This window comes from Dunckerocampus dactyliophorus, chromosome 9 (assembly GCF_027744805.1).
Source record: "Dunckerocampus dactyliophorus isolate RoL2022-P2 chromosome 9, RoL_Ddac_1.1, whole genome shotgun sequence".
Lineage (NCBI taxonomy): Eukaryota > Metazoa > Chordata > Actinopteri > Syngnathiformes > Syngnathidae > Dunckerocampus > Dunckerocampus dactyliophorus.
The window spans coordinates 24,044,002-24,065,001 of NC_072827.1; the positions used below are offsets into that span (position 1 = coordinate 24,044,002).

The 21,000-nt window shown below is 41.2% G+C and overlaps 2 protein-coding genes across 2 annotated transcripts; one reads left to right on the plus strand and one right to left on the minus strand.

Annotated features, from left to right (window-relative positions):
- Positions 1–2,515: 2,515 nt before the first annotated feature.
- itgb2 (integrin, beta 2) lies at positions 2,516–19,177 on the plus strand. The gene is made up of 16 exons (XM_054788186.1): positions 2,516–2,771; positions 6,445–6,505; positions 7,420–7,517; positions 8,533–8,734; positions 9,278–9,448; positions 9,545–9,783; positions 11,322–11,480; positions 11,632–11,727; positions 11,835–11,924; positions 12,032–12,169; positions 14,212–14,402; positions 16,148–16,380; positions 17,300–17,519; positions 17,621–17,835; positions 18,322–18,488; positions 18,653–19,177. The coding sequence occupies exons 2-16, from the start codon at positions 6,448–6,450 to the stop codon at positions 18,716–18,718; spliced, it is 2,343 nt and encodes a 780-aa protein (XP_054644161.1). The 5' UTR covers positions 2,516–2,771; positions 6,445–6,447; the 3' UTR covers positions 18,719–19,177.
- LOC129187522 (uncharacterized) lies at positions 3,573–4,531 on the minus strand. The gene is made up of 2 exons (XM_054786955.1): positions 4,358–4,531; positions 3,573–4,073 (listed from the first exon to the last, which is right to left on the minus strand). The coding sequence occupies exons 1-2, from the start codon at positions 4,529–4,531 to the stop codon at positions 3,573–3,575; spliced, it is 675 nt and encodes a 224-aa protein (XP_054642930.1).
- Positions 19,178–21,000: the final 1,823 nt, after the last annotated feature.

The following is a 21,000-nucleotide window of genomic DNA, read 5'->3' on the forward strand; positions in this document are numbered from 1 at the left end:
TTGTGCACAATTGGGCGTCAACAGATCTCTTATTTAGCATAGGGATTACAGAATAAATGCTAATGAAATACTTTTTTGTGTTGCACAACAGTGAGTAGTTCCTCTAGAAGAAGTTCTTTGTTGTGTGCAGAGTTGTCCTGTTGAAACATCCAATCATTACCACACAGACGAGGGCCTTCAGCCACGAGGGATGCCCCCTGCAACATCTTCACATAAGCCAGCTACTGTTTGACGGCCCTGCACAACATGAAACTTCATTGTTCCATTGAAGGAAAAAGCACCCCCAGATCATGATGACGCTCCTTCCAGTGCGCCGTGTGGAAAACATCTCAGGTGGCAACTCCTTGTCATGCCAGTAATGTTGGAAGCCATCAGGCCATCTGTTAAGATTTTTTTCTCATCAGAGAATAAAACTTTGTTCCACCTTTCATGTCCCATATTTGGTGCTCTCATGCGAGTTCCAAATGGGCAATTTTGTGGCGTTGAAGGAGACGAGGCCTTTGACGATGTTTTTTTTCTTCTTACAACCCTTCTCTCGCAGATGTCTGATGGTTATTGGACTGCACTCGGCACCAGTAATCTTCATTTGGGCCGAGGTTCGTCGGATCCTCAAGCTCAGGGCTGGTGAAATGTTTGGGGGTATACCACTTTTTAGTTGCATAACCCTCAAGATCTTTGAAGAAGCAGCGATGGCTCCCTGCGAGAGGCCTTGCTTATGCAACTCAACAATCTGACCACGTTCAAAGAGGGAAAGCTTTTTTTGCCTTTGTCATCAAGAGATCATGACAGTGTGAATACCGGACAGAAGATAACACTGAATCCAGATTTTTGTCAAGATTTTCAGTGGTCTTAACTTTTGATCAGCTGATAACCAGCCTATTTCACTTTAATGCTTCTTTGCAATAAATTGCTTGCTCCACATTTTTCTGTCTCACTCCCATTTCTTTATTTTTTTTTTTTGTATTTTGAAGCTCTATTTAAAACCTTTTATTTTAATTTTATAAGTATTCTTAAGGTTTCCATCAGGAGTGTATATAAGACCTTCTTTAGTTCACATGCACACCCATTAATACTTAGCACAATCTTGTGGTGAACACGTGTAATAACCGATCGTCACATCCCCCTTTCTTTGAAGATGAACAAATGACAATTCGTACAGTATCATTATTTCACCTTCATACCACATTTACATCACATAGCATTAATCCGTGTCTTGCAACAAACTCATCCACCTCATTTTATTGCTGACAAACATTGTTTAACAAACAGCGCTGTCCCCAAATTCACACGTATCCTTGAGTTTTACTTCATATGTTTGTGCTCCAACGCTTTGCAAAGTCTTTGATTGTATGTCTTTTGATTTGTATAGCTCTATGAAGCGTCAGGTCTGACTCATGCAGCAGTCTTTCACAGCTCGCGTTCCCTGTTTAACCGCCCTGTTTTGGCCTCGCTCTCCTCCTGTCGTTGATGTTCTCCCGCAGATTCTTTTGTAAGAAACTCCAGAATGGCATTTTGTTGCATTTGACTTTTCCATGCTGGGACTGCAGCCTTTGGATGGTCCTGGAGTGCTGTGTGGTGTAGCAGAGAGATGAGAGATGACCTCATTTGGCTCAGCATCTCCTGCAGGAATGACACATACTGTATGCATGATAGATGGGCTACAACTATAAACCCATTGTAAATTTAAGAATAGTAGTAGTAGTATTGTAATAGTGTGTTGAAAACAAATATTGAGTAATAGTAAAAAAAAATAGATGTGACAAGGTCATATTCCAAAAGTTGAGTAAACTTTGATAATGTGGTGTGCTGTCCACACATGGCCACGTTGTTTACATCTTTTATTTAGCTCACTTCCTCACCATCCATACTGTATGCTGAATACATTAAACAGAGTAATTACTTACATTTCTATGCTTCTTTCAGTGTCCGCTCTGCTTCTGGAGCGTTGTATCCAAGTAGACCCTGCCTACCCCTTCATTTTGAGTCTGGTCCCCAGCACACTTGGTTTCTAAGGCTGTACACCGCTTAGCACTTACCTCTTAACCCTTGATTTAAGGATAATTGGGACACCACCTGATTTTCGTAAAAGCGCAAAACCTAGCGGTAAGGGGTAGAATTGGGATTCAGCCTAAAGACACTTGTCACTACGTATTTCATTATCATAGCTTTCTTGTTTCACAGTCTGGTTTGAACTCCAAGTGTAACTACGTTTTTGGAATCATCATCGGTTTAGGGCATTTCTAAGCAGTTTTCCTCTTTGTTTTGGAAACTCTTTGTACTGCAAGCAATCTTATTATGTGATATGGAGATGTGTTAATATGACTCAAAATAACCCTCAAAATCACATTTTAAAGTTCTTTATAAATGATTCCAGTGCTTCAAAGGCACTTCTTTGGCGGGCCTGAAGGAGTTGAGCTACACCCACTTATGAGGCTAAATATAGTCGTTCTTTGACTTCCTGTTTAGGGGTTGCATTTAAGGCACACATCTTGGTGAAGATTACACCCTCTGTAATGAAAATACATTTGATTAAAATTAGGATAACACAACACTGTGTGTAGTAAACTACTAAAACCATTTAGATAATTTAAGTGGCATTACAATACTTCACCAATTCTAATTATTTTGCCGTTAAATATTCATGAGGTTGTGTAACAAGGTTTTTGTAATCCACTTTAACACACTTTTAGTTGATTCACACTTCCTGCAACGCAGTCTTCAGTGTAACAGTCAGCCACGGAGGAAAGACCGCAAGCCTCTTCCTGATTCTTGTAAGTCGGACTTTGTAGTTGTTTCTTTTGTTTAACTAATTAAAAAATACCAGTTATTGAAGTTTGTAATTAATAATTGTGCTATTTCTTTATTAATAAAGTCACATATGTTTGACTACTATGATGTAACCAAAAACTCCTTGTTCTCTTTGAGGAAGTTGACTGAATTAACTCAAACATGCAGAGATCTGATGGACTGTATAAAATACCGTATATGTAAATACATATAGCAGTAATGTACTGTAAAACATGTCATGCCAATGAAGACTGAATACTTTTAACTCATAAGATTTCACAATTGGGATGCAACTCCAAGTCAATAGTAAAATAACTACATAATGTTATTCTTGCCTTCTTTGTAAATTACAAACCTAGCCAAATAACACAGTTGATAAAGCATAATAATAATCATATGGTAGGACATGTTATTCCAACATTGACCATGGGTTCAACAGTACAATGTTTTTTCATGAATGAATCACATACTCTATGAATGCTTTTTCTCCTTATCTTCCATGGAATGAAACCTGGGTGTCCATTGTGGAGTTTGTATTAACCGCATGGCCGTGGCTGCACCCTTAAAAAGTGACAATACATATGATGGCAGAACTTGGATCCAGCAGAATTTTTAGAAGATAGACAAAATAATATAAAATAGACACCAATTTTGAAATATACAGTCGTCAATAATCCATTCAACTCTTCGCCTGGCGGGGTCGCGTATGTGGCTGTGGACCTGTCTTGTGGGCCGTTTTTGTTTGGTTCGCCTGCCCTTGCCTGGGGTGGCACGTTGGGGCCGGCTTACGCCGGGGGGGTGGCTTGCGGTGCTTCCCTTGGACTGACCTGGGCCGTGGGCACTTCTGTGAGCTTGGGGGGGATGCGGCAGTCTCCAGGGGGCGGTGCTGTGCTACTGGTGGCCTGCATGCCACCATAGTGGCTGCTGGGGGGCCGGGCTGTCTGGTCGGGTGGGGCTTGGTCTTGCTCATGGGGACCGTGGGCCTGGGTGACGGGCGGGGGGTGGTGAGCGTGTACCCTGGGGCCGGTCTGCCAGGGGTGTGGTGCTCTGCCGGGCCCTTGGGCGTAGGTCTTTGTGCTTTGCTGGGCTGCTGTCCAAGTCTTTACCTTCCCCGGGTCTGTCTGCGGGCTTGTCGGGGGTGGTGCTCCGGTGCGTGGGTGGTGTGCCGTCGGTTCTGGGGGCGGGTGGGTGGTCTGGCTTCCGGTTGCTGCTGGTCTCGCCTTCTCAGCTCTGATGCTCGGCCTCCCCGCGGCTTGGGGGCGCGGCACTCCCTCTCCGGGGATTTGCTGCCCCGTAAGTGTCGACTGGTGCTGTGTGGTGGGTTGCCTTGCTGCTCGCCCGTTTGCCTGCCCGCTTGCTCATTTGCTGGCTTGCTGGTAACGTCCTGCTGTTGGGATGGGGGGGCTGGGGTTTTCTTGCTCCCGAGTGTGTGTGTGTGTGCGTGCGTGTTTTTATTTATTTTATTTTTTTATCTATTTATTTATTTTATTCATTTTCTTTCCTTTTTTTAATGGGGATACACAGGGGTTTGCTCCGTGGGGGCTGGTGCTGGGTGTTACATCTCTGCCACCCAGGCCTCCGTCGAGTGAGGGGGGAGGCGATGCCTCCTGCATCCCTGGGTGGGGCGGTCCTGTGTCGAGGGTCGGGCATGGGGTGTGCCGGGGCGGGCTCCCTTGGGGTGAGGGATCGTGTTGGGGGCTGGTGCTTCCGCCGTCGGCGGGTTCCTTTCCGGTTGCGGGGGCATCTCTGGGCCTGCTGGTATGTGGCCGCCGGTGCCTGTCTGCCCTTGTGGGGTGTGATCTTTCGCTGGTCTTGGGGGTTGTCTGTCCTCTGGTCTGCCGGCGCCCTGTTTCTGGTTGGGATTGCCTCTCTGCGGCCCCTTGCTGGTCGTCCCGGGGGGGAGGGCTCTGTGGGCTGGCTCTTGGGGGGCTGGTCTTGGTGCGCCCGCCCCGGTGGCTTTCTTTATTACAGTGATGGTGATGTCTGCAATATGATTATAGTTATTACAATTGTGTGCATTACAGTTATTTTCATTCTGATCACTATCATAGTTAATAATTGCATTACTATTATTACTACTAATATGTATGACTGTTTTAATGCAGTATTATGATTGTGGTTGTTGATATTATTTTGTCCTCTCATGGTCTTCACAGCCGTCACAGACGTGCTGATGTAGTCCTGTTTTTTTTCTGTTGTTTTATTATTGTTATTACAATTGTTGTTGTTGCTGTTGTCCTTGTCTCTCTCTTTATTGTCCCCTACCTGTCCCCGCACTCTGTCCTCTGTTTTCTTCTCTCTTCTTCTCTATCCCCTCCTGCCCCGCTCCAAATTTGCATAACAACAAAACATCAAAGTTAAATAAATTCTGTATACGGTAACAGGGAAAGTGTATCTCACACTGTTGAGCTCTGTTGAGCACGTAAGGGCATTTAGATCAACAATACTGTCTGCCCTAATGGCTGGACAGGACAAAAAAAGTAATCCATTCCAGAAGGTCAGACTCAAACGGAAACCTATCCAAAAAATTTTAACACAGAACAATAAAAAAACACAGAACAATAAAAAAAGCCTTACAATTATAGTTTTACATACATTCAATACAATTCAAAATGCATATAAATGATGAACGAAAGGGATAAATGCACAATTAACATCTCTTCTACCTTGATTGAAAAGGTTCCACTGTATTCACAAATAATGCCCTTTCTACCACATATGTAAATACAGCACCATAACTGTCAACTGACATGCAAATAGAACAGAACAAGAAATGTGCTTTATGAATATCAACTTCTCCATCAGGTTTATAGCTGTTTCACTTGAGTCAAGAGGATGTGTGTCACAGAGATAACTCTGATCTTTTACATTTACATGTGCAGTGGTGTGAAAATGTTTTGCCCCCTTCCAGATTTCTTCTTTTTTGCATGTTTGTCACACTTAAATGCTTCAGATCATCAAACAAATGTAAATATTAGTCAATGACAACACAACACAATGACAACAACAATGTTGTGGGGTCTTTTGATGAGTCGACGCTGCGCTCTTGAGGTAATTTTAGTTGGCCGGCCACTGTTCCGTGTTTTCACCATTTGTGGGTAATGGCTCTCACTGTAGTTCGCTGGAGTCCCAAAGCCCTATCAGTCTGAAAAAGGTTATGAAGCCATTTCTAAAGCTTAGGGACTCCACCGAACAACAAGGTGTTTTCGCCCACAAAGGGCGAAAACATGGAACAGTGTTGAATCTTCCCAGGAGTGGCCGGCCCAAGAGCGCATCGACGACTCATCCAAGAGGTCATAAAAGATCCTTCAGCAACATGCATGTATGGAGGTAATAAAGGGCACTACCCGCTGCCAGGAGGAGGAAAGAAAGCCTGTACTTTTGTTGACTGCATAACGCTACATTATCCCAACCATATTTACCATCTATTGCATCTGTTTGCCACCCTGGTTTATTGTTCCATGTCTGATTGCTCTCTTTTTTCTGCACCATATACAATTTCACCTCTGAATTTGTGTTTTGGACTGCTGACAGTCAAATTCTATGCACAAAAAAGCAGATAGCAGCCATATTTTTTGTCCACATCAGGCAGGACAGTTTTGAAGTTGGAGCCCATAAGTTCCAAGTTCTTATGTGTATCTTTCTTACTTTTGTCAGGACATGTGTTGCCATTTCCCATTATTCCTGCTGTCCTTCCTCCTGTCGCTGGCTCCAAATGGTAAGTTAAAACATCTTGCCATTGAAAATATCTTCAAGTTGAGAAAATGATCACGTATTGATATTGGGTTTATGTATTCATAAATCAACGTGATCTTCAGGCAAATAAGTTGTTTCCAGTAACATATAATGAAAGTAAATAAAGTAAAGAATATACCTAACTCCTTTCCGCCATCTCCCAGACTGCAAAAATATTAGAAGTATGGCATTTTGCTACAGTGAAAACACAATCAAAAGTCTTCAGGTTGGTCGACTCAATGACTGTGAGATCTCTCGGTAAATAGCAATGGTGGCACTTGAGTATCATAAACTCCACAAATGGTGAATAGACACCAATAGTTGGGAGGATACAGCTGCTGACCTTTGGGAGAGGCATGACGGCAGTTGAGGAGAGGATCCAGAGCCTTGCTGAAGAAAAGAGAAGCAGACGGAAAGCATCCACATGCGGAGATAACCCTATGTCCACCTATACCTGCAGGGGTGAACTGGGACAAAAATGTAGCCCTCGGCCATTTAGCCCTGGTCCAGAATGGCCCACCCCAATCCGCATGCAGTTATTGTGACAACTTGCCCCATTGATGTACATACAAACACAAAAGCCCTTAAGAACACCAATACAGTGAACAATATCCCTTCATATTCTGGAGTCCTGAATAAAGAAATGATGGGCCTGGACATGTAATAGTAGGGGAGTAATAAGTAAACTCGTAGTGTGGAATAAGAACACTTTGAACAAGATTACATGCAAAAAATATTCTGAATGCAACCAGAACTTTGACTAGTTGGCTAAAGGATGGAAAACAATTACATAATGATCTGAAAGATGGACAAACACTTCGTCCAGCCCCCGCCCTCACTGCCAAATGGTGTCCCACTACCCACCAAACTCTTACACAATTGTGTTTTTCTTTGTAGGATGGTGTCAAAAAGAAGACGTATGCTCCAAGTCCATAATAAACTCCTGCAATGACTGTGTCAGATCTGGGCCATACTGTGCTTGGTGCCAACAGCTGGTATGTTTTTAAGCGCCATCCTGTGTTTCCATCCATCCGTCTTCTATGCCGCTTATCCTCACTGTGGTCGCGGTGGTATGCTGGAGCCTATCCCAGCCGACTTTGGGTTAGTGGTGGGATACACCCTGGACTGGTCCCCAGCCAATTGCCAGGGGAAAAAAAGACAATCATTCATGCTCACATTCATAGCTATGGACAATATCAGAATGTCTAAATTGTCCATATGAATGTGAGAGTGAATGGTTGTTTGTCTAAATATACCCTGCAATTGACTGGCAACCAGTCCAGTCAGCTGGGATAGGCTCCAGCATACTCTAGTGAGGATAAGCGGCATTGAAGATGGATGGCTGGATCAATGATGTTTCTCACCTTTATCAAATTGCTGGCACAAGGTCTCTCTCGTTAGCAGCCGCACTCGATAAAAAAATGCACTGACAGAGAGTCAGCAACGCATAGGGTGCGCTCCATTCCACGAAATGACACGGTAGAGGGCAAGCAGACTAGCTTGTTATGTGCAATATTGACAGTCTATGTAAACCGGGGCAACATTTTGGCAAAAACCACATGATAGTAAAATTGAGTCATTCGAAAATCGAGGTTTGACTGTATCAACATCAGCAATGTAACGATATGAACACAACAAAAAAACAGGCATTTGTGGCAATAAACATAAAATAACTTTTGAAAATTTGAGAAACAAGGTAAGTGTAACTAAATAAAGTGAAAAAAGAGATCCCATTTGTGGCTCCCGTTGAGGGTTTTCCCAGTTCGGGTTCAATTAACCCCATGAGTTGCTTTATGTGGAAACTTTCAAATCCTTTTTCACAATCTTAATTGTCTTAATTTAAAAAAAAATAATTTATACCCCTGATATTTTAAAATAGTGGCTAAAAGGAACTTACTTTTTGCTTCATTTTGAAAATATTTTGCCCCAGACGTGTGACGGCACAAAAATCCAGTTAAAATGTCTTTTTAAAATTCTCATCTTTTTGGTTTTTTTTGCATATCTTGAAAGAATTTCACCAAAGCAGGTGAACAGGAGTCAGCACGCTGTGAAACCCAAGCTAAGTTGATGGAAAGAGGTTGCGCTGAAGAAGAAATTATCTACCCCGTGAGCGTCCAACAAATCGACAAGGACAAATCGCTGTCCAATTCATTCAACATGCAAGAGCCTGTTCAGCTGAGTCCGCAGATGATCAGTCTCAAATTGCGACCTGGTGAGTTTGAGTTCTTATTCTCAATGCAGATGAGAAATAATTAAAAGTGTTATGACGTTATCACTTATTCACATTGTTACTGACAATTCACATGTGATTGCACATGTCCAACTGTTCAATGCTTTAGTACTTTTTGCACAACTTGCTGTTCTCTAACTGAACAACTGAACTGAACTGAACGAGTATACTGTAGTATTCAACTGATTCAATTCAATGGACGAATTAGAATTTGAGATTCGAAGAATCACACTCCACCAAATCGAATCGTGGAATAGTCGACTATTCCGAGACGCCCCTAAAGGGGACATTTTAACTACCAATTCTAATTGAACCAGGACATTTATTGGTCCATTCATGGATCAAACATCTTAGTGAATTTTGCTGTTCAGCTGCTTGTTAGGATTTAAAATTCACTAGTAAAGGTCATCCTGAAATTTCACCCGAAAGCCAAGTATGCCTAACTTTTTGAGAGTCGTGTATGCTGTATATTTTCAGTGTATTTCTTTTGCATGGTGTGTTCTCCTTTTGCTTCTGTGTTCACAGGCCTTCCAACCACATTCAGGGTTTCATTTAAAAGAGTTCAGGGTTATCCAGTTGATCTTTACTACCTGATGGACTTGTCTTTCTCCATGCGAGATGACTTAGAAAATGTAAAAGAACTGGGGCAAGATCTCTTTTCAGCTCTGAATAAAATTACCGAACATGCTCAAATTGGTAATGTATTGCCATAATTATATTACCGTAATCATTCTCGTGCATTTGTTGCAAGTAGAACAGCCATTGGGACTAATGACATGAATCTAACTGCAGGGTTTGGTGCCTTTGTTGATAAGACTGTCCTTCCATACACAAACACCAACAAGAACAAACTACAGAAGCCATGTGATGAGAATTATCAGTGTCAAGCCACATTTGGCTATCGTCATGTGCTCAGTATGACACCAAGGAGTGATGAGTTCAAAAAAGTGGTGACAGAGCAGTCCATCTCTGGGAACTTGGATTCCCCTGAAGGGAGTCTTGATGCTATGATGCAGGCTGCTGTATGTGGGGTAAGGGTTCACACATTAAATATAAACAATATATGGCACATACAGCACTGATAAAAAATGCGTTGAGGATGGTAGTGTTTAATGAGCTTTTTGTTTGACTTTTTGTTTCATGACATTTCCTGAAATTGTGTGTTCTCACACTGAACTGTATGGTTGTAGTGTTGATGTGGTGCTTTCATTAGATGCTTTAGTCGCTGAAACGCTGTGCTTCAAAGGACCCTGCTCAGGAAGCAACATATCCAAACTAAAGTATGTTTTTCTTTGCATCTACAAGGTCTACCTGTATTTGGCGTCGAGGTAAAGAATATACATGTCTATACTATTGGGCAAGCATAGACTAAGTTGCTCGTTCAGTGAGTTTTAGCGATAGAGGAATGATACTTGTGTTTGTCGCATAAGGGGAGAGGAAAGCCTGAGCTTCCCTGTTTAGGCTGCTAACCCCCCAGAACCGACCTCGGATAAGCGGAAGTGGATGGATGGGTGGCTGGGTTTTGGCTGACATTGGTGTGGATGCGTGGATGGATGGATAAATAAATTAGGACCCTGCTAATTATGCCTAAGATGCCACAATGAAGACGAGCTCTGCGATATAGCATACCTCTTCAACAAGAAATGCAAACGGGACCATCAGTACTTCCTCTGTCCAAGAAAGGAGGACAGTGGAAAAAGGAAAGAGTACTAGCCACTGGCGACTTCACCAGCGACCAGGTTAAATGCTTGTAAAAATTGTCACCTGAAGATGCAGAAGTGGTCACAAAGTTCTGTGCGGCCGAATTACAACAATTCCGCAAAGATGAGTGGGCCAAAATACCTCCACAGCGCAAACGCTTGGTTGCAGTTGTTGCTGCTAAGGGTGGCCCAACCAGTTGTTAGGTTTAGGGGGCAATCACTTTTTCACACAGGGCCATGTAGGTTTCAATTTTTTTTTCTCCCTTAATAAAGTTTCCTTAAAAAACTGCATTTTGTGTTCAGCTGAGTTGTCATTGACATTTAAATGTGATGATCTGAAACATTTAAGTGTGACATGTAGAAAAAAAAAAGTACCCTATGCATAGGTCCAAGTTGACTAAATACAAACAAATGTTCCCTTTTACTTAGCTTTGCTTGGAGGAAGTTCCTTGTTGCAGCTGAGTTCCTGGGGAAAAAATGGAGGGGCATTTGTGGAGTCACCTTTTATGGTGATATGTGACATCACTGTTGAGTAAGAGGGGTCCCCTTACGCGGGCGGGCTCTGCCCTGACGGGCGCCGCGGCCCCTTCTGTGTTTTTTTTGTGTTTTGTCAATGGGTAGATAATTTGAGTACACACTTTGTCACGTATGCTAGGTTTGATAGAAGAAGAGTCTGCAGAACGCCGGCCAGGCTGTCGTCAGTCTGAGCTTTGCATGAAGTCCTAACTCTTTGATGACAAGTATTTTTCACAACAAACTACTGAAATAAAACGTCTGCGCAAGGTGGGAGAGGCAAACTGACTAGAGGCTCCTTGCAAACAATCTTTTTTTATCTGAAAATTGATTATAAATTGCATTCTATTTCTTAGAATAAAATAGGTTGGAGGAACAGTAGCACTCGACTGCTAGTGCTGGCAACGGATGATGGGTTCCATATGGCTGGAGATGGAAAATTGGCTGGCATCCTGGAGCCAAATGATGAACAATGTCACATGACAAACAACCTCTACTCCAAGAGCAATCAGATGGTATGTGGGAGCTACTACTCCACTAAGGGGTTCATTATTGATCCTGTATGAGAGTACATATGCATAAAATATACAAACGCCACACCGCCTCTCACAATATTTAGGATTTTGAAGTTTGAATTATGGATACGTTTTAACTGTTCATGTACAGGACTACCCATCTGTTGGACAACTAGCCATGCAGTTGGAAGAAAACAACATTCAACCAATATTTGCTGTGACAAAAGATGTGGAAAATATGTACAAGGTAAGCAAATTTGTTTCTCACACATTCATATGGTTACCATCGCATACGTACCACTATGGTATTGACTGTGAAATGATTCTTAAAAGACATTCTGAATTTAATCCTAGCAACTCTCTAAAATGATTCCAAAATCGGAGGTGGGAGTTCTGTCGCACGATTCGAAAAATGTGGTTCAGTTGATTGAAAGTGCATATAATGTAAGTTTTGAATTGTTGCCATTTTCTTTGAATAAAAAACAATGATTGTTTTTATTTGTGTGTTGTGAATGATCGCTCATATTCACCCCGAAACTATTGTGTTTCAGAGATTGTCCTCCAAAGTTACACTAACCCACGATAATCTCCCTGTAAACGTGAGAGTTGTCTATACGCCACGATGTGAACATGCAAGGCAAGAAGGGAACAACAAAGGGGTTTGTGACAATGTTCGTGTGGGGCACGAGGTCAGTTCATGTTACTATTCTAAAATGTGGTTATTTTTGGGATGTGGTCATGTGGTCAATGTGTGCACAATTGTTAGGCAAGTTTTTATTTAGTTACTGAACTCCAGAGCTCTCAGTCAATCCAAAATGTTAACACCATCCGGAATATTCAAGAAAGTAAGTCAGGTTCAGGCTTTATCTTATGAGAATATTTCTACATGCACAATTATGAATTATGCAATTATTAAAGAACATTTTGTGTGTCATAGTGAGAATAAGCAACTAAAAATTTCCATAAAATATTTGACATTTCCAAAAAATTAATGATTGAGCAATATATCACCGTTCTTTTCAATTCTTTTCAACATCCAAGGAGTCTGGTTTCTTGACGATCAGCTATTTTTGCAGCAACCACAGCCTCCCAGACACTTTTACTACTGTTTTCCTTCATTGTAAAGTTCTCAGCAGGGCTTAGGTCTGGTGAGGAAAGGAGCTATGCAGTGGCAGGCGGTGCACATGGTACCTGGGCCTTCATTGGGGATTGAGCAGGCCAGAATTTTTTCGGCAGACACTGATTAGAAAAAATAATAATAATAAAAACTGCTTTGCTGGGGTCTCTAACTACAGTCAACCACGTTAAGCATCAGCGACATTACCACTGCAGGGGAACTGCAACACAATAAGTGTCGTCACTGATACACCTGACCTATATTACTGTTTGTAACTTTGAGTTAGTGACTAATTTCTACCGGTGATTGGCAGTACACTGGTGCTTGCAAAGTTGGTGCTCAGCCAAATGTAACGAGCGTCAATAGAAAGTGTCCGTGATTAAGGGTTCAGACAGCAAGATACTGTAGCTCCAAACATTTACATTACAACATTACCTGGAGCAGTTGACAATCAATATTTACAGTATCTAATAACATGACAAATATATAATACCTTTTAAAGGGGACCTATTATAGTAATTTTCAGGCCTTTGTATTTAGTTCTGGACTCCTATAGAGCAGCTACACACGATAACCTGCACAGAAAGCTTTCTAGATCTTCCAGACTCTGCACGTCTTCCTGCAGCGTTTCCTGCCTCCCGCCCAAACGGTCTGTGTAATTTAACATTTCCTGGGACCCATACGTGTTAACAGTGAACAGAGCAGAGCGAAGCAGAGCGCGGGGAAGGCAGGCCTACAGCGTTTGCCTGGGCATGGAACTCGGTGTTAAAAAAACACAGCGTGCAGAGCCGTCCAAAACTGCTTTCAGATCTCACTTCCAAATGCGCACACCTCATTATCTGATGCGTTGGCATCGTTTCACAGGAGAATACAACATTGTAACAACATTTATGGGTCAGAAAAGAGGAAAAGCGCAATAGGTCCCCTTTAAGTAAAATACATCTATTCACCAGAGATGTCAATTTCTCTTCCTCGGTCAGCCATTGTGGGCGTAATTTGGCCTGCAGAACAATTTTGCTTTGATCAACAAATCAGAGAACAGATAAGTGTTGATGTTACTGTGTGTCGGCTAGCTGGCCCTGGGAGGCGAATCAGAAGTTTGATTGGATAAAAAAACACACACACACACACACACACACACACACACACACACACACAGCTGCATTGCTAATGATGTGTAAGTGACCAGCACTCCTGATTCTGAATGCCCTGGCCAGATTACATTGACATGGCAGCACATAGAAGCTAAAATACTAGAATTTAAGTTGTAAATGTACAGTATGTCAGTGCTCCTGATTGTGTTTAGGCCAGCAGAGAAGGCTTTGTTGAGTCATCTCATTATTCTTTCATATTTAAAGGAAACTGCCCTTTTTTTGGAATTTTGCCCATCATCCACAATCCTTATGTGAGACATGAACACACGTCTTTCCATTTTCTGTACGTTCTAGATAGTGACAAAAACGCTAGCACGAGGCACTGCACATAATGGGATACATCTATTTCGCCTATAAAGCCCTCTAAAAAAAACCTTGAAAACTGAAAATGTTCACTTTCGTCATATTATCAGTTATATTATTTTACCATTTTAATGACCAAAAAAACGTTTTTCTACAGATTTCCTTTGACGTGACTGTAACAGCAGACACATGCATGGAGAATAAGTCATTCTCGATCAGACCACTTGGTATAAAAGACACATTGACAGTGAGACTATCTACAAACTGCGAGTGTCAATGTCAAAACCCCACGGCAAGTGAACACCCACATTGCATGAGCAAGGGAAGAATAAGATGTGGTATTTGCAGGTGAGCTTTACATCATCTCTGTATCATCTTGTTTGTCTATATGTGCCCTGCTATTAGCTGGTGACCAGTCCAGGGAGTACCCCGCCTCTCGCCTGAAGTCAGCTGGGATAGGCTCCAGCATATCCGTAACCCTAGTGATGATAAGTGGCATAGAAAATGGATGGATGGATGAATGTAGCGTCGTAATTATTTCGGATGTTGTGTGTTGACAAGTTTTATTTTGTATTTTTGTCAAGTTTGTAAAGATTGTCTTTCAATTGAGTTTGAGATTTATCTCCTCCTTTTTGCACTACATAGGAGAGTTCCCCCCCCTCCCAAACCGCTATTAAAAAAGCCAACTAACTTAAATAATAAATAATACATTATAAATGCGCTACTTTTTACTTTTACTTGAGTACAATTTTTCAGTACTTTTTATACCTCTGCTTTTAGTTTTGCACATTTTAATTTATATTTTGTTCTGTTTTTGTGTTTTGTTTCACTGTAAATAATTGGAAATGTACAAATAATACACAATCTGAATGAACCTTTTTGTCTAATTGAGATGTATAATTGATTTCTGTATCTGTTCCATGTTGAGAATCTAAATAAATCCATATACATAAATATATGCATTTTGGTAATAAATCAATTTAAATCAATTTAAGCAACAAAAAAATTGAGCAGCCATTTGGGAGCTCTTTTTAGGGAGCCGATTCTTTTGGCTCCAAATTCCCATCACTATCACGCTGGTCATTTTTGACCAAACAACTCTAGAAGCACTGAACTCCCAGGTTCAAGCGTGGACCTATCCAAAACAGGCCAAAAACCCTTGGTAACAAATTAAAATATCATACACCAAAACAACAAAGCAGAACAAAACCCATTGTTCCAACATACTCTATTCCAGCCTTTGGTTATGCACAAAGCAATAAAGTTATTGGCAGAACAAAATTCCTCATGGGTCCTAAATTTCCATTCTACTCCATCAAATGCTGTTTCCGCATCCCAGGTAATAATCACTGCATTGGATTTCTTGCACTTCACATAGTGTGTGGTATCCACTAACTGTTGAATATTGGATCAAGACTCGTTTCTAAACAAATTCCGTTTTATCTGTTGCCAATTTATAGTATCGAGTTAAATTGTTTTGAGATGCCAACATTTTTGAACCTGTGAGCTGGCATGGTGTAGCTCCCTGTGATGGTGGAACCCTTCGATCCTGCTCTTTAGGTATCACTTCAATAGACATCTGCGTTGTTTTCAGTAGTTTTCTTACTTGGAAAGAATGGTGAAACACTTGAATTAGCCAGAGTAACGTCATGGAAACATTCCTGCCAAAAACGGAGAATGCCTGAAATAACACCAAAAGAACCTGCAATTGATTATTTTTGCAAAAAGGTGAGATAACCAAAAGAGTGCAGAGCGGTTTGTAGGTATCTAGTAGGTATGAACACACATGGGTACATGTTGTTTTAACACAATGTGCTCTGCTGTAGCGTTCACACAACCCAGAAGGGCAAAAACAACACCTAGAAGTATAAGAAAACATGTGACACATGCATATACACGTACAAGTACACGTACACGTAAAGTCAAATTTGGCCTAAAATTTCCACACATCAGAAAGTGGACCCGAACACCATAACTTTGAAATACCTCACAAGGGTTAATCCACTAAAACTAATGTGTTCTTGTGAAGGAGTATCATGGCAAGCCAGTGGGTTTTGGGGGTCCTCTTAACACCTTCTCTTATTGTTATTAAGCTGCAGTCAAGGCTTTGTCGGTCAGTTCTGCGAGTGCTCCATCGGCAACAAAGAGGAGCACACCCTGAGAGCCTCCTGCCAGAGGGAGAGTGGCATCGAATGTGAGAATCGAGGGGATTGTGTGTGTGGCAGATGCCAGTGCCACACCACAGCAAGCGGCAGCAGTTACCATGGTGACTTCTGTCAATGTGACGACGAACATTGTGAAAAGTTCCAGAATAAATTATGTGGAGGTAATGTTTCTTCCTTTGAAGTAATAATATAATATCATTTTGTTGTCTGCATAGTGTCACTTCCAGGTTAGGGATGTTTGCAGACTCTATTCTCTATTCATTACGTCTCATCAAATACATTTGTCCAAGAGACAAATTTTTTCTCAGCAGACAGTGTGAGGGTCAGACGCTGTCTTAAAATTAAATTAATACTGTATCCTAAGTAATATATTATTAGCATATATATTACATATATCATATATCGCATTTTCGAGACCAGAAGGCGCACCGTATCAAAAGGCGCAGTCTCAGTTACGGGTGCTATTTCTGTATTTAACACATACGCCATTGCTGCAGAGGTTGGACGCAGTAAGACATGCATTCATTTTAAACTCAACAAAGATCTTGAGGGTTATGCAGCAAAAAAGTCAAGTGGCAGGCCCAAAAAAATATCAGCGCCCCTGAGCCGGAGGATCCGATTGGAACACACGGGGCGACCCTCGGTCCAAATTAAGGTTGTTACTGGTGCCGACTGCAGTCCAATAAGCGTCAGACGGCATCTGCGAGAGAAAGTTTAAGAAGAACAAACGTCTTCAAAGGCCTCGGTCTCCTTCAACACCACAAAATTGCTTGTTTGGAAATTGCATGAGAGCACCAAACATGGGACATTGAAAGGTGGAGGAAAGTTTTATTCTTTGATAAGAAAAAAAATGGAACCTTGATGGTCCTGATGGCTTCCAACATTACAGGCATGACGAGGAGGTTAAGATTCTATTTTTATTTATATTTAACATAGCAGAACAATTTTGTTTGTTTGTTTTTTGGTTTTGTAAGAGATGCTACTGACTGAGACCTTACAGTAAATGTGAAAATATTTTTATATTCAAACCACATCCAGTATATTTCTTTGAATAACTTACCACTTCCTCTTAACTTCTAGGAAATGGTAAGTGCAACTGCGGCACATGTGAATGCTACCCAGGCTTTGATGGCTCAGCGTGTCAGTGTACAGTATCTGAGGAAGGCTGTCGTACCCCGAACAACACCATTTGCTATGGCAGAGGGAACTGCAAGTGTAACCGTTGTGAGTGTAAAGACGGATACCAGCGTCCGCATTGTCAGACGTGTCTTGGCTGTCCTGACCCCTGTCAAACCAAACTGTAAGGAATGTGATCACTCAGAACTGATCACAAACACTCATGTGAGTTGACTTCTATGGACCAGAGTTATAGTTTGTATTCATGTAAATCTTTTCTTTCAGAAACTGCATTGAATGCCTTGGTTTTGACTTGGGTCCCTTAAAAAAAAACTGCAGCGTGGTATGCAGAGAGAGTATTTTGCATGAGATGGTAGATCAGTTCACCATTTCAAGTAAACAGTGCCAGCAAAAGGACATGGAGGGCTGTTGGATTAAATTCAAGCTGGACCAGCTGGTTGGAGAGGACAGGTACAAGGCTGAAATTCTGAAACAGAGAGGTAAGAGTACATGCAAATCTATGAAGTGATTTTTATCCATTTATTTAGGGCCCTGCACAGTAATGTCAGATATCAACTTGCCTTTGCTTAAAGGTGCTGTCTGCCTTGGGTTAGGTACTGCATGGGGGGCGCTAACTTTGTATATTACACCCTCCAACTTTGCAGGCCACGAGCCACGTAATACAACCCAAAAAAATAAATAAAATGTAAAAATGTATACAAATACACAGAAGAGATTACCCCAAATATAAAGGGTGCTGAATGTAAACATTATGGCTGATAGGTAATTATTCATTATCTCTTAATTAGCTCACTTTTCTCACATTTAGCTAATTTCATTCACATTTGAAATAGAAATTAAATGGTGAATCTAAATCAAAATCTTAAATGCTGAATGTCACATTTCCATCCAAATGTTTGATGTAACCGCCAGCCCCCTATACAGCGGTACGTCTGCCTAATACCAGATGTCAATCTTTTTTCCAGACTGCCCAGAACCACCCAGCATCTTGGCCATCATTGGGGGCTCCATTGCATCAGTGGCTCTTATTGGCATCTTATTGTTGTTGCTTATCAAGTTACTCATTTACATGAAGGATCTGAAAGAGTTCAGGAAGTTTGAAAATGAAAAGAAGAAATCCAAGTGGGCAAAGGTAAGATAATATCCAAGGTGTGTGTGTGTGTATATGCACATACATACCATGTAGTGGGGCAGTGTGCATAGAATTATGACAAAGGGGTTATAACTCAATGAGAAGGAAGTCAAATTTCCGCTTGTCTTGGTCACTGGGCCTTCTTCTTCTTCTTCTGTTAACAGGCTGACAATCCACTGTTCCAGAATGCCACCACAACTGTGACCAATCCAACCTTTACTGGAGAATGAGTGCTTCTGCAGCACTGCCTACTCCCAGTGAACGCAACAGCATCAGAATTACAACCTTAAAGTTTCATTATTTTTTTCTTGTTGCATAAAATCTGAACTGTCCTTTTTTGATAATGAAAGGTTCCCCAGTTTATTAGGTTGACTGCTGAAAATATTGTAAATAATTTGCTGTTTGAGTTGACTAGGGCAATTTGTCATTTGCAGCTGATTATGAACAAATCTATAGTAAATATACTGTAGTACATTACTGCTTTATAATTTGAAATTGTCAGAACATTCCAACCATTTTGTATTGGGGATTGTATGTTGGTATGCAGTATGTTTAAAATGTTTAAATGCAATGCTTATTCTTTTAATTGCAAATATTAGCTTCATTTACATAGTCACAGTTTTGTTTGAAGGTTTTAAAGGAACATCAGCTTTGCATTGCCTACTGATTAAATTTTGCCATTTATCGTCTACCGATGATCATCTTCTTATCCCTTTCAGTCACAGACGGGCAGGAGCACCAGTCAATCTGTCACGACACAGACATAGATACAGACATTTAAAGTCACTATTTAACCTCTCATTAGCCCCTTCCACCAAAAGTCAAGGACGTAAAACTTTCCTGTTGTGACCCTATGTGTTTTTTTTTTTTGCTGTTTTCACATCAGGCTGATGACGTATGGGGGAAGTGTAGATTTCTGCATTGATACCATGTAAACAAACACGCACATTTATTTATTTATTTTTACTAAGTTGTAAGTAAAGAAATTACAAAGCAGTAAGATGCAAAACAAGATGATTTTCAAAATGAAATTTTTACAATCAGTGAACGGTTAGGGCTTTCTTTCCAAGTGTCTACTTGCATGTCCGCAGTGTCCAACACAGTCAGAATAGTTATGACATTTTCGAGTCTTTTTAGAGAGACGGTTCTTTTGGATGGGCTCACTAAAAAGAGCCGGCTCGCGGGAAAGAGCCAATTCGTTTGCGACCGACACATCACTAAGAAAGATGTCCTCTCAGTGAATGATGAACTCATGAAGGTCAGGTGAGTCCTCATGGTCCATTTCAGCTCTCAATTACAACACATAAAAAAATAAATGTCAGTGTTGAGCTCATAACAACACAACACAAAGATTTAGCTTTAGCATCAGGTGATCGGTTAGCATTACCATTGAGTTCACTTGGCTTTTGTCTAACTAAACAAATGGCATGCCACTGACTACTGTTAGTGTGGTAGTTGAAAGGTGCAGTGTTTGTCTCAAGCAGGTCTTTATTCTTCATCCGCCATAACAAAATAAATGTCAAGATTTGGCGCCAACACTTGCCAGCCCAAAACATTGTCCACAAACCCAACAGCCCAATGAGTGAGAGGCATGCCCTCTGGTGTCTGTCACAACATGGAACAAACTAAATGCTGACTATTTGATTTGATTTACTTTCAACTCATTTACTGCTTTTTTTTCGAAACATGTCTTCAAGCAACAAGCTAACCAAGTCCTTTTGTTGCTGATTTGGTCATACAGCTTGTTGGTACAGTAGTACAGCAGTCCAACCATTGCAACTGTTCATCATCTTATAATATTGCTTAAGTTTCTTCATCTTCTTTTCAGTTTTTGTGTGTATTGTACATTAAATGTATAATATTGTACATTAAATGTACTTGTTTTGAATTTCCACCGCAAAGTCTCGCTGACTTAGGGCGAGAGGCGCGGTAATAACAAAGTTCCTGAAAGGGTTCCTGTGGTGGAAAAGAGCCTTTTCACACCTGCTGGCAATTTAGGGCAGGGGTCGCCAACCCATCGATCACGATTGACCAGTTCGTCTTTGGGACTTTTCCAGTCGATTGCTGTTGTAAACTCCCCAATTACATGTTTGTAATTAATGCAGGGAGGATGTCATATTTCTCACGCCAGGGACCTTGCAGGGCAGCTAAGGGTCCTTCTTTGGACCAATGGCACAGTCAAGCCATTCGAACAGCTGTGGTTGAAATGCGTTTATATATTTGTCTTCCTGTGTTAGTGTTAAAAGATACCAGACAATTTTGATTGGAAGCTATAACCATCTAATACATAAAACTCATTGAATAAACGGGGGAAATACTTTCTTTGTGTCTGTTGCGTATAAAACATGATGCGATGTCAATTTCTGCCCGTTTGCGCATTGTCATTTTATGACAAGCAAAAGTGTGTCACAATGAGTTTAAATATCAAAAGTATCGATATTTTGATTTGAGAGTTTATTTTAGAACCTGAACCGCTGGTGTCGGAAGTATCGATATTTCATCACAAGCAACA

Bases quoted from the DNA above. Each gene is read 5' to 3' on its own strand.
- itgb2 (XM_054788186.1), top strand. From the start codon at position 6,448: ATGTGTTGCCATTTCCCATTATTCCTGCTGTCCTTCCTCCTGTCGCTG. The intron at 9,784-11,321 runs GTAAGGGTTCAC...TCTATTTCTTAG, and splicing joins TGCAGGCTGCTGTATGTGGG to AATAAAATAGGTTGGAGGAA. The intron at 11,925-12,031 runs GTAAGTTTTGAA...ATTGTGTTTCAG, and splicing joins TGATTGAAAGTGCATATAAT to AGATTGTCCTCCAAAGTTAC.
- LOC129187522 (XM_054786955.1), bottom strand. From the start codon at position 4,531: ATGCCCCCGCAACCGGAAAGGAACCCGCCGACGGCGGAAGCACCAGCC. The intron at 4,074-4,357 runs GTGGCAGAGATG...CTTACGGGGCAG, and splicing joins CTCACTCGACGGAGGCCTGG to CAAATCCCCGGAGAGGGAGT.